Source organism: Cryptomeria japonica, chromosome 8, assembly GCF_030272615.1.
Source record: "Cryptomeria japonica chromosome 8, Sugi_1.0, whole genome shotgun sequence".
Lineage (NCBI taxonomy): Eukaryota > Viridiplantae > Streptophyta > Pinopsida > Cupressales > Cupressaceae > Cryptomeria > Cryptomeria japonica.
This window is the reverse complement of record NC_081412.1, coordinates 55,404,892-55,421,237: the sequence shown is the minus strand read 5'-3', so window position 1 is coordinate 55,421,237 and position 16,346 is coordinate 55,404,892. Positions and strand designations below refer to the sequence as shown.

Here is a 16,346-nt window from a genome sequence, read left to right as displayed (position 1 = left end):
CCCCCTGTGAGATCCTTAACTGTGATGGTATTAGTTTCCTGAATAGATGCATCTTTTGGGAAAAAAATGACCAGCTCAACTCCCTATACACACAACACCACAAACCAATCAACACAGAGAAGGAGGAAGAATAATCTCAATCATGATGGAAATCACCAAACTAAGCACAGAAGCAAGAACAACACTTTGAGGGCATCAATGGTAGAAAACCCTTCTACATCCCCAGAGCACTACTCTCACCTACCTAGTGCAATGTTTCGTAAACAATCTCTAATCTGAAAAACAATTTCAAAATTAAAACTAAATATCTTCATTTATCACATTTACTTATTATTTAACACTTAATATTTCAAGATTTATTAAAACACAATCTAAATTAATTTATTATTATATATATATTTTCTTAAAATGATTAAACATTATTTTTCCTTTACAATATAGAATTTCTATATTATTATTTTGATGAAATTATCTTATTTAGTTTACATTAATAAAAAAATAAAATATTAAAAAATTCTAAAATATATATATATCCCAATTCCACGAGACTCTCAAAATATAATCAAAAGCCCAAGCCCCTTCCATAGAACCCATCGCTCCAAAAAATAAAAATAGAAAAACCTTCAAAATTAACGAAGTAAAAATGCTGGTGGGTTAGGGTAAGATTAGGGTTAGGATTGTTGCGAAAATAATTTATAAAATGACTGCCCGAGGGCAAAATCATTTCATTACTTGATCTTATCTGAGCGGTTGCAGCTGCTCTCCCATCGTTTCTTGACCATGTTAGGCATTGATTAAAATGTCTGTCGCTGCTGCTGGACATGGCGGCCTGGTGGCAGATGTTTTGTCCGTTAAAAACCCTAATTTTGGCCAAGGGCGATACAGAGGGACTGTTGAAAGCCGCAGTGAAGATTGCCTGCAGATTGAGCCCTTATATTTCCGGGCTATGATGCATAAGCAGGCTCCCCCCACACAATATTCTGGTTTCCCCTATTTATTGTTTAAGATTTGTATTTAATGTAGAGGCGCTCAAAATCAATATTTTTACGGGTGGTTGCAGAGATTTGTTACGGAAAATGGACGTGCCAAGCCAGTGAGCTTGTTTTCGCAGGATCAGCGATTGAAATGATTCCGTGGAACGGAGGCGCATGCAAAAGGTACGGATTTTTTCAAGGTACGCGGGTTTGCCGAAACGAAGGCTAGGGTTTTTTACATTTCCTGCATTTGTAGAACAGGGCATTTATCTGTAAATTTATTTTTGTCAAGAGCTGCAGTTATTTTTGTTCCCTTTTTTCTCCGATGAGAAATTCTCTCAAAGTACTGTATGTCAATGGACTTTTGCACGGGAAAAAATGAAACCGGAAAGGCTTTTTTATTCTGGTGCATATGTAAATTTGATTCTGAACATTGCTGTTGTGTATAGCGGATGTGTGTGGGTGAACCCACTTTCATTGTTTATTTATTTATAGCAAGGTATGAAAAAAGTCAGATGCATACTATTTTGATAGGTTATCTACTTTGAATAGTACATAAATTATTTTTAATAAAATATTGACGAGCAGTAGGGGAAGTGTACAGATTCTAAATGATGTATTGGAATTTGATAATTAATCCCATTATAGGTGTAAAGCAGACAAAAATGGTCACCTTTACCCAGGTAAAGGGTACCAATAAAGTTGCACAAGATTTGTGCCATAGTCTATTTTTATATATTTTAAGTAATTTATAAAAAGGGACATAAGTGTAATTATTAATAGTAAATGTTTTATATAGTTGTTTTACTTTATATTAACCATACAAAAACTTAATAGTAAATGTTTTATATAGTTGTTTTACTTTTATATTAACCAAGGACGATGTAAAAAGAAATAATCAAGGTCATATCATTCACATAAGGAGGTCATATCATTGGTCAAAGGATTTCAAGAGGAAGGTGTAGTGTCCCTAAAGAAACTAATGAATAGCAATGTAAGTGTAGAACCAAAGTAGAACCAAAATAAATGAATAACAATTTTGAGTCCCCAAACCACAAAAAAGTTTTGTTGATTGAGAGGTGTAGTTTGGATTGTAATCTATTGTCAACTCTTTTTATTTTTGTTAATAATGCACAATCAAAATGTAGATTAGCAAGTGTTTATAAAGAAAATGATAACCAAAAATATTGGTATTCAAATGTTAATAGCTTACTTAGCGTTTCTTTATTCTTAAGTGAGAAATGAGGCAAACAAAATAATTTCTATGTTTATGGGAGTGTTGTTGGAGAGGAAGATCCATTTGAAGATATACATTTTATGAATAGCTTGAGCATTATTAATTTTTTAATTATAATAAGAAATCAAATTTTATAGTGAAATTTTTTATACAATAAGATGATTGATTTGCATGAGCTGTTTGTTTATAATATATCGCCATACTCTACATTAGAATCCTTAGAATTTAAAGGGAATTAAAGAAAAATTGATAGTCAAAACACTAATAGCTTGTTTAATATTTTTTGCTACAAGAAAAATAAAATTGAATTCGAAATTGAACTCATATATTGGCCTAACTTATATGCTCTTGTAGTACAAGGGTGACTATCCTTAGACTATTGTTTGCAAATGTTTCAACAAAAAATCTTAATGACACTTATAACAATCTACGCTCAAAAGATAATGACTCATTTGGACATCAATTTGAATGATGTTAATGGATATTGTGATGTTTACTAATGATTCTATGCATAAATGCTCAGGCCACCCTAACTGACCCATAAAGAGAAGATTTGAGATGATTTCCCATTAATTAACGAAGAATAGAACAAGGCCTAACAAGATGAGCCAGATCGTTTATGTAAGATTGTATGCTATAATCATCGCAATACAATTTTTGAGATTCTTGAGAAATCAAGATCAACCAAAACCAATTTACCAAAACAAAAGATTGTTAGTCTTGCATCAATCCAATCTTATCTATAAAAAGATTCTATGCATAACCACAGGATTATGATTGAATCTGCATAAGCACACCGATATATATATATATATATATATATATCTGCTCGTCAATGGAACGAAGAAGAGAACAAGGCTTAACAAGACGAGCCAGATCGTTTATAAACACATATATACATAAATATGTAAAAACATATAACTAGAGTATGCAACCTTAGTGAGTGGAAAGTATAGTGGGTAGCAAACTTAATTGAAAACAAGAAAATTAGAGGAATTTCAGACTTACTTCCATTTTCTGCTAAGATTGTATACATGTTAACTTCGCTAAACTATAATCATATAACTAGAGTATGCAACCTTAGTGAGTGGAAAGTATAGTGGGTAGCAAACTTAATTGAAAACAAGAAAATCAGAGGAATTTCAGACTTACTTCCATTTTCTACTAAGATTGTATACATGTTAACTTCGCTAAACTATAATCATCGCATATACCTGTTCATCAAAGAGCCCTATGTCGAAAGCTTACTATAGCATTATAATAGTAACAAAATTGTCCTAACTCTGCTAAAATAAACGGTCAAGTCCAGTATTTGCAAAAATAAGTGTCTAGAAACAAACCAGAAGGGACAACATACAAGCCCTATGATTCCCTTTCTTTCGAGATTTGCCTTCCTCAATTGGCTTAACAAAGGACTCCCCCAGTTGTGTTAGGTAATTTACTCCTCATCGTCTGGCACTACTTCAATACCTTCCTCCAAGTAGTTGGCAAACCATCTCTTGCATATCAAACGTTTAACATGTAGGATCCACATCAGAAAATAAAAATTATGCTGCCTAATTGGTCTATATGCAGCAAAAGCTTTTCCTCATCTTCAATTTTCAGAATTGGAAATCTTGGCACCGGTTTGTTCTTCCACATAAATCTATCATAGTGCTTCAGCTTAGGAACAATTAGGTCATCAGACACATTGATGACCACCCTATCCAGCTCACCCAAAAAATCCTTCTTAAAGACACTTCGGCACAATTTCTTTTGCCACCTCCTTTTCTTTCTCGAAGTGCATGGCCATGCTAAGAACATGGCTGCTATGTCCGAGTTTGCCCAAGTTTTGTCTTCATTTATTATATACTCCTCTCCTAATGTCTTCTTGATCGCTCTGATAACTAAATCATGAGGAAAGACGAGGATGCCTCTTAACCTATCCTCTTAAGATTAGTCCGTTTGCTTTTAGATAAATAAATTATATGTGAGGAAATCTTCGCTTAACAAGCGTGCAAACTAAAATTGCCGCTTAACAAGCGTGTGAACTAAAATCACCATAAAAAAGTGTCAGATAAATAAGAATCTAAGGCAAGGGCTTATGATGAAAATCATTCTTTGAGATCAAGTTACTTAATACCGATGACTACACTGCTTCCAATGAACCCAACTATGATTGAGCCTTAAGAAAATATCATAGACTATTAAAATCCAACATATAATATTTATCCCTATAGACGTTACTGGATCAATGAATAATTGTATATGCATTTAGGCCACTGAAGCCTTGTCGATTTAATAATAGGACTAATCCTCTTCGAGAGTCACCTAATACTAATTATTTATGCTTCTATATAATAATAAATGCGTGTGTATATGGAGCTATATATATATATATATATAGATTAACCTACACCTACTTTTTCTTCCCAAATACCATTGGCTCCTTGGTTAGCTAAAGAGTCTGCTAACATATTACCTTCCTTGTAGATGTGGTTGATTGTAGTGTGCTTGAAGTATTTCAGCAGTTCTGTGGCTCTTGACACCAGATTATTTTATTTCCAGTTTGGAGTCTTGCCCGTCCTGATTGCATTAATGGTTATAGCTGAATCTCCTTCTATCTCCAATCTTTTGATGCCTAAGTCTTTACGAGAGAGGAGACCTATGATGGGTGATTCTAGTTCTACCTCATTATTTGTGGCCAAACCTATAGGTTTTGAAAACGTTGCTACAGTTGAGCCATCCCATAAATGGACCACCACTCCAATTCTTGCAACACCAGGGTTGCCTCTAGAAGCGCCATTAAAATTGAGTTTGAACCAGCCTTTGCTTGGAGGGGACCATTTGCATTCATTCCTTAGAGATGCTGATTTGATTCCCCCGAGGCCATAGAAGGGGGGAATAGTGAGTCCAGACCAGTTTTTCCTAACTTGTTCATCCCTAGTAGTAAAAGATAGGCTATTGTTATGTCCATTATTTAATCTTCCATTAGCTACTTCTATGATAGAAGCTTCAATTTTGTTTTAGAGTCGATCAGGGGACATTGCCTTATTTTTGAAAATCCTTCTATTCCTTTCCTTCCATATTTCTCATAAGAGGATCGAAGGAGAAATAATCCATAACAGTCCATAAAGATCAGACTTGAGATAGTTTGGTCGACATAAAAGGAGTTCTAACAAATGATTGGAAAGGACTATAGCCCAATTTAATCTATAAATTAAATGCATCCAACATCTAAGAAGTAGATGATCTACAATTTCTTCATTACTGGGGCAAAGAGGGCATCTACTAGGACCAACATACCCCATCTTCTTAAACCATTCTAAGGTCAAAATTCTTTTTTGCATTGTTGTCCATAAGAAAAGGCCTACCTTCGAGAGGCATAGTTTGTCCCAACATAATGATATAGGTAGCTCTGTTTTGGAAGGGAAGAGATTTTTGCATAGGGAGTTATATCCATCCTTGATCGTGTAGTCTCCAGTAGAAGAAGTAGACCGCATAAGACGATCATCTTTATTAGTAATTGTTATTTTCCTTTGAGAAAGGACTTATGCAAGATTTTTACCATCCTCAATAGATAAACCCAAATCATCAGATGATTTCCATCTCCATCTAGAGCTGGCTCTACTGGGTGACTGATGATATAATCAACCATAATTTTGCCAATTCTTTCTTCCATGCTATTTTTTAAATTCCGATCACTAAGGATCGTAAGGATTGGTGGATACCCACCCCACGAGTCTTCCCAGAATAATGCTTTATCCCCAATCCCTACATTCCAAGAGAGCTCATGAATGAGCACCTCCCTGCAATTGATAAAGAAATTCCATATTCTCAAGCCTTGGGGAGGGTTAAGAATTCTAAAGATACTATTTAGGTCTTGAGAGTCTAAATATTTACTAGTCAGGACTTTCACCCATCTTTTATGTGGTTCCTAATAAATTTTCCAAACTAACTTGGCTCCTAGAGCCTTATTTTGTAACTCTTGGTCTCTAAGTCCTAACCCACCTCTGTCTTTAGGTCTGCAGAGCTTCTCCCAAGCTATAAGTGCAATTTTTTTCTTGTCTACCAGTCCTTGCCAAAAAAAAGTTATGAGCTTTTGGTCCAATTTCCTTTTCACTCCTTTTGGTAAGGGAAAACATGTCATCTGATATTGGGGAAGGGTAGGGAGTACAAAACGAAGCATAATTAATCTACCAGCTGCTGACAACCATTTGCCCTTCCAATTTTAGAGTTTTTGATCAAGCTTGGTCAGAATATGCCCCAGAGAAGCGTTCCTAACCGGAAGCCTAGAATGCTAGCAATATCTTTACTTAGCTTCTCTTTTGTGTTGAAAAAGAACAGGTTTGATTTTTCCTTATTGACCACTTGTCCTGAAGCTCTGGAGAACCGGTCTAGGATAAGTTTAAAATTTCTAGCTTCTGCCAGACTGCTTTCCCCAAACAACAAGGTGTCATCAATAAATTGTTGATGTGTGATTGGGGGAATACTGCTAGAGATCTTAATTCCGACAATATTACTCAAACCCTGAGATTTTTGAATGGTCCTACCTAAGGCTTCTGCTATTATGATGAAGAGGAAGGGTGATAATAGGTCACCTTGTCTCAATCCTCTTGACATTTCAAAGAAGCCCTCTGGCATTCCATTGACTAAGACTGAGATCTTGGGACTTGAAATGCATTCAAAGATTAAATTAATCCAATCTTTGCTAACTTCCGAAATGATGCTTGAAAGCAACAGTTTTAGTCGATTGGCTAGGGCTTTTGAATTTTGTAGATAGTATTATAGAGTGAAATAGGTCTAAGATCGTTCATACTATCCACATTCTCCTTTTTAGGGATGAGGGCTAAAAAAGTGTGATTTATTTCCTTAAGAAATCTACTCAACCGTTTTGCTCCTTCCAAGGCATCTACAAAATCATCACCTAAAATATGCTAGTATTTCTGGAAGAAACATGTCGGGAATCCATTTGGACCTGGGGCCTTATCTGGGTGAAGTTGGAATAGAGCCTCTTCTATCTCCTTTTTGGTAAATTTTTGGTTTCAGAGTAAATTTTTTCTGTCATCAATAATTTTGGGGATGTTGTTAATCAAACTGGTTTGAGCTGCCAAATCAGAGATAAGTTCTTTGCTTAGTAAGTTGTGGAAGAAAGACACGGCTTCCGATGCTATACTTTCAGGGTCGTCTACCATTACCCCTACCTTGCTTCTAATATGGGTCAATTTATTGATTCTACTTCTAGTTTTTGTTGTAGCATGGAAAATTTTAGTAATTTGGTCTCCTTCTAAGATCTAAGTCACCCTAGATTTTTGCCTCCAAAAACATTCTTCCTTTGTCAGAATTTCTTTATGTTTTCGGAGAAGCTCTTTTTCTAATAGGAAACTATTTTGATCCATACCTTCCATGATAACTTTTTCGTTAAGTTGGGCTAAGGCTTCTTCTATATCCCTCTTAGAAGCAAAGATATCTCCAAACCGGTCCTTATTCCATTGGATAAGTTTTCTCTTAATATTTTTAATTTTAGTAACAAAACGATATAATTTTGACCCCAAAACTTCTACTTCTTTCCACCATTTTTCAATATTTTCCATAAAAGACTCATTTTTCATCTACATTTTCTCAAACTTGAAAGGGCAATTCTTAGGTTTAACCTCTTCCTCAATGGTTAATTGGACTGAAAAGTGGTCAGAACCTATCTATCCTTTCTGCAATATTACTAAAACCCCACCTTCTGTTATTCCAAGTGAAGGTGCCATTATCGATTTTTATATCTATCATGTTGTGAGTATTAATCCAGTCTCTGAAATCTATCAGAGCTTGGAGTTCTCTTCTCAGACCACCCGCTTTCTTAGAGAGATTAGAGATAGCATTGAAATCCCCTCCTAAAAAACAGTTCCACTCTGGATGGGAAGTTAACACCGACCCCACTTCATGCCACACTGTTGCTTTCTCATGTGTCAAAATGGGACCATAAATATTAAAAAGAACAAAATTTAAGTTACAACTCAGATGCTTGGCAGAAACAACCATCCAATACTTGTTATTGGCAATCATATTGATTACAACCCGCCTAGGATCCCAGATAATTCCCAAGCCCCCTGAGGCACCCGCCGCAGGTATTGCTTCCCACTCTAAATGACCTAGTTTCTTTTTGAAGACTCCAATATGAGATTGATTGAGTTTTCTTTCTTCTTAGATTAAGGTTAGTTCTTCTTTTGAGGCAAGGATGCAACACTTTAGTATACGTTGCTTGTTAGGAGCATTTAGGCCCCTAACATTCCATGTTAGGACCTTTATGGTTGAGTGGGAAGGAACTTCCCCTTCCTTGCATTCATGATCGATGTTATTTTTGCCTGCTCAACAGCTTCCCCATCCTTATTTCTAACCTCAACTATGGATTTCCTGCCTTTCTTTTTTGGAATTGAGTCACAATCTGGTTTAGTCTTCCTCCCTAAACAAAACCATAACCCCAACTTGTTCTCACCTAAGGCTTTACCCTCAATCCTAGGGGTTTGACTCCCTAGCGCAACTGCATCATCTTCATCTATAGCAGTGAAATGGTCAAAAGGAAAATCCATCTCGAAGGCAGGGTCCAGACCATTCGTTACCTGGTCAATAACAACGTTCTTATTGATCTCTATTTGTTGTTCCAATAAATTCAATTGCTCCTGCACATCCGCTTTGAATTCCTTTGCATTGATTAACAAATTTTATAACTTTGCTTTACTATTAAGGTGTTCTATCCTCTTATTCCTATTCCTATTAGAGTATAGACTTCTACTAATACTACAGGCTCCATCACCTCAGATTTCTTGAGCTGAAACCCTATCTAAAAGAGGGGTTGCTTTAGCTAGCAGAGGAGAGGGTTCATTATTAGGGTTATCAGATGAAATTTTCTTAGACTGTGAAATATTTGGGTTCCTGGCTATTCATAGAGGCTTGCTTCGGGACTTGCTTTGATTTTCTACTTCCTTTTCAAAGTTCGATAGAGCCCTAGAGGGTGACTTAATATCTACCGGATTTTGACCTGACATTCCTTTCTTATTTGGAATATTTGTAATTGATACAGAATCTTCATTGTCAGAAACCTGTTCGTCCACAAGGTTGCATAGGAAAATGTTGGAGGCGATGATTTCCCCTTCGTAAAAGGAAGGATTAATAGTCCACTTACATGCTTCTGAGACTATCTCAATCGGACTTAGAAGTGGATTTTGAGAATCAAATTGAATGAGAAGCTTAATATCTTTTGCCAGATCTTTATATAGACATTTGATCCCTATAAAGTCACCTAAATGCGAGCCTATAAATTCCATGATTGCAGGGCAATGAAATTCAACCGGTAGAGGACCTATATTAACCCATTTAGCAGTTTTCTTAGGTTGAAAATTTTTGGGGTTAAAATTTGGCATCCATTCAAAACACTGAAATACATATCCTTCAATCTATTCTCTTGAACATTGAAAAAACAATAATATACTATTAAACATAAGAGAATCAACTCTTTCTATTCCTATGAGGATGACAGTATCCTTTTAGAATGGAAACTCACATCTCTTATGTTCAAAGGGAGTCTGCTAAACAATATACCTAAGAGTGTTAACAAGAAAGAAATAAAATTGAAACCCCTTGATAAAAAAATTGTCAAATTGAACATTGATGAGGCTTCGAAAGGAAACCCTTGTATTTTGGGGGTGGGGTGTATTCTTAGAGACTCCATGGGGTTGGTTGTAGCAGCTCTTGCTACTAAAGCTCCAAATGACACTAATAACATGGTTGAAGCAAGGGCTTTGGTTGTGGGTCTCAAACTAGCAATGAAGTTTAAGGTGAGACAACTAATCATTGAAGGGGACTCCTAGATTATTATCTTAGCATTTAAGAGAAGGGAAGCTCCAAACATGAAAATTAATTACATCCTGCAAGAAGCCTGGGATTGTCTTCCATACTTCCACTATCACCATCTCCTTCATTGCTTCAGAGAAGCAAACAAGGCTGCAAATGTGTTGGCAAATAGGGGTTGTTCCCAAGTTGTTGAGGACGAATCCTTTAATCACCCTGAACTTATGGCAGATCCCTTAATATCCTCATTTGTTAAGGATGATGTTAATCATATTTAACTTATTCATTGTTGGTCTGCTCTTAGGTTTTGGTATTTCCATCTTTCTCCTCTGCAGTTTGTTCTTAGACTCTTTTGGTGGCTAGATGCTCGTGGTTTCAAACACACTATTCAAAGATGCTTTTGTGCTCATTCCCTTGCGTGCCGCTCAACTTTGAAGCAATATGCATCTCGTGACCCCTTCAACTTGCAGGTACCTATGTTCTCAAAGTCCTTGTTTGGGGATTGGATCAATACGTTTTGCTGGTCACATTTTCTGCGTATGGTCTAGTTAAATAATCTCACCATGCATCGCGTAGTCCTCTTGATATTTTCTTGAAACCTTCAAGTTGTATGTTGCTATTCAATCTTCAGTCCTTTGTGTTGACAGTAACTATGTCAGAAGATTCAGTTCTCCGCTCCTTGCAGTTTGTAGGTCCCTGTTGCTTGAATCCTTGTTTTGGGGTTGGATTGGTACGTTCGCTGATCACATATTCTTAGCGTGATCTTGTCAAAGAATCTCAAAAGTTGGATTTATTTTGATATGGTGTACTCCTGTATGCCTCTCCTAAATCCTCTCGTGATCAAGGATCGCATGCCTCATACTTTGCCTCTTTCTAAGGCTTTCAATGGATTTCAATCACGAATGCCCTCTCAAATATCTTAGATCTAATATTTTGATTCCATTTTGGGTTTCATTGTGTATCTAAGCAGATTTGTCACTCTATCCGAAATGTCAACATACTTTGGTGTGTCATGCAACTGTGACAATGAGGCCCTGGATTAGCAATCCCATCAACTCTTTCATTATGAGGATGAGCATGTTTGGGAGGCAATATCCCTTATACTCAAGGACAACACTGGTGGAGATGACTCTCATATACATGATGGTCATGTTTTTGAGTTTTTATTCACCCCATTACTCCAAATAGTCCCATTCTCAGACTGGGTTAGCATAGTGGGTAGTAAATTGGTGGTTGTCTAGTATTGGCTAAATGTAGCTCAAGCTTTGGGTGGTATTGAAGCTGATCTGATCTCGGGCTCTTTAAGTAAAGCATTTGATCTTTCAAGGGAGGGCAACAAAGATAAAATGAAGGAGGCATGAAAGCCCTTCAAATCTTGTGTAATCTATGACAACTATGTGCCCATGAACATCTTCTATTTAAACAATGAGGATTTCTTTCCATAAGCACACAAGCATAAGATTTTGGATTTCTTTACAGGCCTTGCCACAATTGTGGCCAAGTTTAATTAAGGGCCTCCTTTGCTAGTGCCTCTCTCTCATGTTTTGGTTTGTTTTAGTGCTGCCCCTCAGTAGTTTTTTTTTGCTACATGTCTTTAGTCCAATCAAATGGTATTAAAACTCATGATTTTATAATATTAAAAATGATTGAAATTAAAAACCTTCACGGAAAAAAAAATGATTGAAATTGAAAATCTCTACTGCTCGAGTTTCTGTAATCCTACAACAATCTTTCCCACCATTGAAATTATTATCACTATTTATTTCCACTCTTACCACAATCTTTCCCACCATTGAAATTATTATCACTATTTATTTCCACTCTTACCGACCAATTTGTGGGGACAAAAGAAAATTCTAAAAAGACATTGCATGTGAAAATAATTAAACTAAAAAGGACTTTATTGAAAATGACAATTTAATTAGACGACAACTTCCTGACCATTGATTAAATGTCTGGCTCTCTCTCGTTGTGGACCATTGACAAATACAAATTCATTAATGCCTAAGCAAACATGTCACGTACGCTACGCCCTTTTCACGCACTTACAGAGGCCTGTGTCTATGCAGCACCCAGACTGTATCATTGATCGTGTTTCTTAAATAATTAATAATTAAAATATAACAAGTATTTCTTTTTCAATTAATTATTAAATCTAATCAATGATACAATTTGGGTGCTGGATAGACATTGCCCTTACAGAAGCATCATTGATAGATACAAATGGTCTGTAACTGCTTGACTTGATAGGAAACAGGCCAATGAAATCTCTACACACATACGCTACACCCTCACGCTTGCATCTTTTTTTATTTAAAGTTGTTCTATTCCCCTCCCACTGCACAGTAGTAATACGATCATCCGTGTAATTTGTTATATTGGAGAGTCAGTAACAAATGCAAGTTTGTTTTTCCAAAATTAGTGAGAATTTGATGGAGACACTTAAGGTTCATATTTCACAGTACTGATCTTTATAACGATTTGGTTGTCTCACACCAAGAGTTATACTCAACCACGCTATATTACTTATGTTATAGTTTGGTTATACTCAATCACTTATTGAGAATAACTGAAGAGAATACTCAAGTAGAAATGGTGCCTCCTTTGCACGCAGTAATTGTGGCCTGCCCTGCACAAGGCCACTTCAATCCAATAATGAATCTTGCAGAGCTGCTGGCCATGCGAGGATTTTTCATAACCTTTGTTACTACTGAATGGATGGATCAGCGGCTTCTAAAAGCAGCTTCCAAAGATGCAGCTGCACGTGACCGTGAGATTCAAGAAAGGGGCTTCAAATTTCGGTTTTTAGCTATCCCAGACGGCTTACCGCCGGAGCATGGCCGAACTTCTGAGATTGGTGAGCTTTGGCTTGCGATGCAAAGTTCGGGACCTGCTTTGGAAAGTGTGTTGACTGTAACAGATAAATCTGTACCGCCAATCACATGCATTGTTTCAGATAGCTATTTATCCTGCACAGCAGAGGTGGCTAAAAATCTTGGGGTGCCCAGAGTTATCTTCTGGACTAATTGTACTGCATACGCCACTATTCAGAAAAACGCTAACTTTCTCTGGGCCATATCCCTGTCAAAGGTATTTATCTTGTAAATTTTTTGTGGTAGGAAAGAATTTATGGTTATAAATTTATATTACTAATGCCCTGTGTTGCCTGTATCATTTATTTCGTAATGCCCTGTGTTGCTCTGTTTGCCTGTATTATTTATTTCATTCTTGTTTTTTGTTCTACTTGTTTCTTTTGGTTCGTCCAGTCACATTAAACTTATTTGAGTTGGTTTTGTTTCTCGTCTAATCTTTGAGATACAATTAATTGTTCCATTAATGTCTTCTCACATGATGAGCATTGCTATTGCAGAAGAGGATTTAAAGTCTAAAGATAAACTCATCACATGCCTTCCCGGAAAAATCCCACCTATCAGGCCTACTGACATCGTCTCCTTCCTCCGGGAAAAACACATCTCTGAAATAGTTTTCAGTGCCGCTCTCGACGAATCTCGCTTCCAAAACATAGGAGACTACGTGCTAGTCAATACTTTCGAGGAGTTGGAAGGAGGTAAAGATGCACAAATGTGTCTCAGCGTTAATGGATGCCCTGCTCTAGCAATAGGCCCTCTGTTTCTTCCAAATTTCTTACAAGGTAAGAATTCCGTGTATAGTATGTGGGAAGAGGATAGAACGTGCTTTCAATGGCTAGACGGTCAAGCGCAGGGATCTGTGTTATATGTTTCCTTTGGTAGCATTGCTATAAAATCTGAAAAGCAATTGCATGAACTGGCTCTTGGCCTAGAGGCTTGTGGGTACCCGTTCCTGTGGGTGGTAAGATCAGATATAGCAGAAGGAAAGTCCCTTGATTTACCAGAAGGCTTCAAGGATCGAACCAAGGATCGGGCTCTGATCGTTAGTTGGACGAATCAGTTGAAGGTAAGGCTGTTTCTAAACTTCTGATTATTGTAACTTTATAAATTAGTTTTAGTTGGGAGGATAAGAACGGATCATTCTTTGTTGTTTGTTGGGCTGTTGGTCATTCTTGATTTGTAATTTTCTTTTGTGTTTAATAAATCTTTACTTCTTTTGTGTGAGAGTTAAAACTATTTTTAAAAAAATGTATGTAGGTGCTTTCTCATCCATCAATTGGAGGATTCCTTACACATAGTGGGTGGAATTCTTCTTTGGAGGCGATTAGCATGGGAATCCCGATGATTGGATGGCCTTATTTTGGCGATCAATTTCTTAATTGTCGGTTTGTAAAAGATGTTTGGAATGTTGGATTGGACTTTGAGGGTGTTGATGTAGATGAATTTAAATTAGTGACAAAAGACATTGTTGAGAGTACAATTAGAAGTATAATGGAAGGTTCTATTAGAATGAAACTATGTGAAAATGTTGTGAGGCTAAAGAAGGCAGCACACAAGACAGTGATGGAAGGAGGGACTTCTTATACAAACTTGAACACTTTTGTAGAGGATATGCAAAAGATAGCAAAATCAAGGGTCTAAGGAGTTCCCAAGTTTACAAGATTTTATCTAGTGAAATGAATGAATTTTAAGATTTTAATCAATTCAATATAAGAAATCATATACTATTAGTAATGTCAAGGAACCTTTAGAATGATATCAATGTAAATTTTATATTCTTTTTGTACTAGCATATTGCTATAGGAAAATTCAGTGCTTTTATCTTTCTACTATTTTGCTACTTTTGACTTCTTCAATATTCAAACTTCTAATATATTTTATTATTCCTTAAATATTTGGATTCACTCTTCTCACTCAACTATTAACCTTCAACTTTCTTACCGCTCTCTTAAAGTCAAAATGTTCTTTCTTAACACAATACTTGAAAAAAGTGAAAACTGAACTCTACCACTACATTAGTTTATAGGGTTATTGGGCCTAAAGACACTAAAATTATTCACCTCTTCAAGAAAACTATAAATTGAATTAAAACTTTGAACCAATAATTATATTAGTAGATATTCCTTATTATATCACTAATGAGATTATATTCAAATATTATGTACCACTATAAAAGATAATTTTTCTAGAAGAAATAAAAGATGATTTATGTGTTTAATGCATGAAAGAGGTTTAATTACAAACCAAGGACGATGAAATTAAGACAAATAAAGTATTTTGTTAAACTAATAGTGATAAAGCAAAGGAATAGGACTTATAGAGACAATCCAAAGTTGTAGAAATATAATTTTGATTGTAAGTAGGCGCTCAAATTTTTGTAATATAAAAGGTATGATGTGAGGAATCATAACAAGAACTTTCCAAGAACATTATTTTTTCTAGCCCATAGATTTGTATTCAATTTCCAAGATTTTAGAGCCACTATAAACTCTATAGCTACATTAATTCTTTTCTAGAGAATGTATATAAAGATGGTAATTTTTAAAACTTGCTTGGATCATTTCTTATAATGGACTTAGTCTATTTGTGTGCCTAAGGGATACTTGAGCATAAATTTTACAATTGAATAATAAAATTGATACATTTAGACATTAATGGGATCTTCTTAATAAACCTCATGAGAAATGTGTACCATCTAAAATAAAGAAAGTGAAGAATGTGAAAGAGAAACAAAAGGGAGACTTTGAAGAATAAATTTTTGAATGAGAGAAAAAAGGAATTGGATAGCTAAGAAGCTTGGTGGTGTTAGACAAGGGAGATGAAATAGAGAACAATGAAATCCCAAACTACAGAAACTCATTTAACAAAATATGAAAAATGTATAGAGATCACAAGAGGCTAAGAGAGAAAATATCTTAAAGTACGGCATTAATTGTAGAACACATACATATGAAAATTAAGGAGAAGAAAGATAAATAAACATGAAATAATGTAGTTCTATAATTTTAATAATATCAAATGTCCCAACCAGATGATGTTATAATTATTTTTAAATCTTGAATTAATTATTTCACATAATTTTCATATGTTGCATTTTATTTCTCTTATTGAGTAAATGTTTAAGATATCTGGACTAATATGCCATTATTTAGAAAAATGCTAACATTCTTCTTTCTTTGGACCATATGCCTGTCAAAGGTAATTTATCTTCTAATGTTTTTCAATTTTTTTAAATTTTTGTGGTAGATGAGGAATCAATAATTAGACAGGGTTGCCCATTAATGGGCTTGTTTAGGTTGATCTGATGCAACATGAAGAGAAGGAGCTAGGATGGAAACCACCAGAGCCAGGTTGGATCAAGTTGAACTTTGACGGTGTGTCAAGGGCAACCCAGGGCCCTTGAGTGCGGGGTGTGTTGCCAAAAATAGTAAAGTATGTCTAGTGGCT

The 16,346-nt window shown here is 35.7% G+C and overlaps 1 protein-coding gene across 2 annotated transcripts; it reads left to right on the top strand.

The window, feature by feature from the left end:
* The first annotated feature begins 691 nt into the window (after positions 1-691).
* LOC131078051 (UDP-glycosyltransferase 85A1) lies at positions 692-14,726 on the top strand. 2 transcript variants are annotated; one of them, XM_059209732.1, is made up of 3 exons: positions 692-1,174; positions 13,400-13,965; positions 14,157-14,726. In XM_059209732.1, exons 1-3 carry the CDS (start codon positions 1,126-1,128, stop codon positions 14,538-14,540), a joined length of 999 nt encoding a protein of 332 aa, XP_059065715.1. In that variant the 5' UTR covers positions 692-1,125; the 3' UTR covers positions 14,541-14,726. The 2 variants fall into 2 exon arrangements, 1 of the variants encoding a protein (XP_059065715.1); XR_009358699.1 differs by lacking the exon at positions 692-1,174 and adding an exon at positions 12,221-13,119.
* The last annotated feature ends 1,620 nt before the right edge of the window (positions 14,727-16,346 follow it).

What these genes read in the sequence shown, in the direction of transcription:
- LOC131078051 (XM_059209732.1), top strand. Translation starts at nt 1,126, where the DNA reads ATGATTCCGTGGAACGGAGGCGCATGCAAAAGGTACGGATTTTTTCAA. An exon ending in AAGGTACGGATTTTTTCAAG is followed by an intron (nt 1,175 to 13,399) that starts GTACGCGGGTTT and finishes TTGCTATTGCAG; the next exon opens with AAGAGGATTTAAAGTCTAAA. An exon ending in GTTGGACGAATCAGTTGAAG is followed by an intron (nt 13,966 to 14,156) that starts GTAAGGCTGTTT and finishes AAATGTATGTAG; the next exon opens with GTGCTTTCTCATCCATCAAT.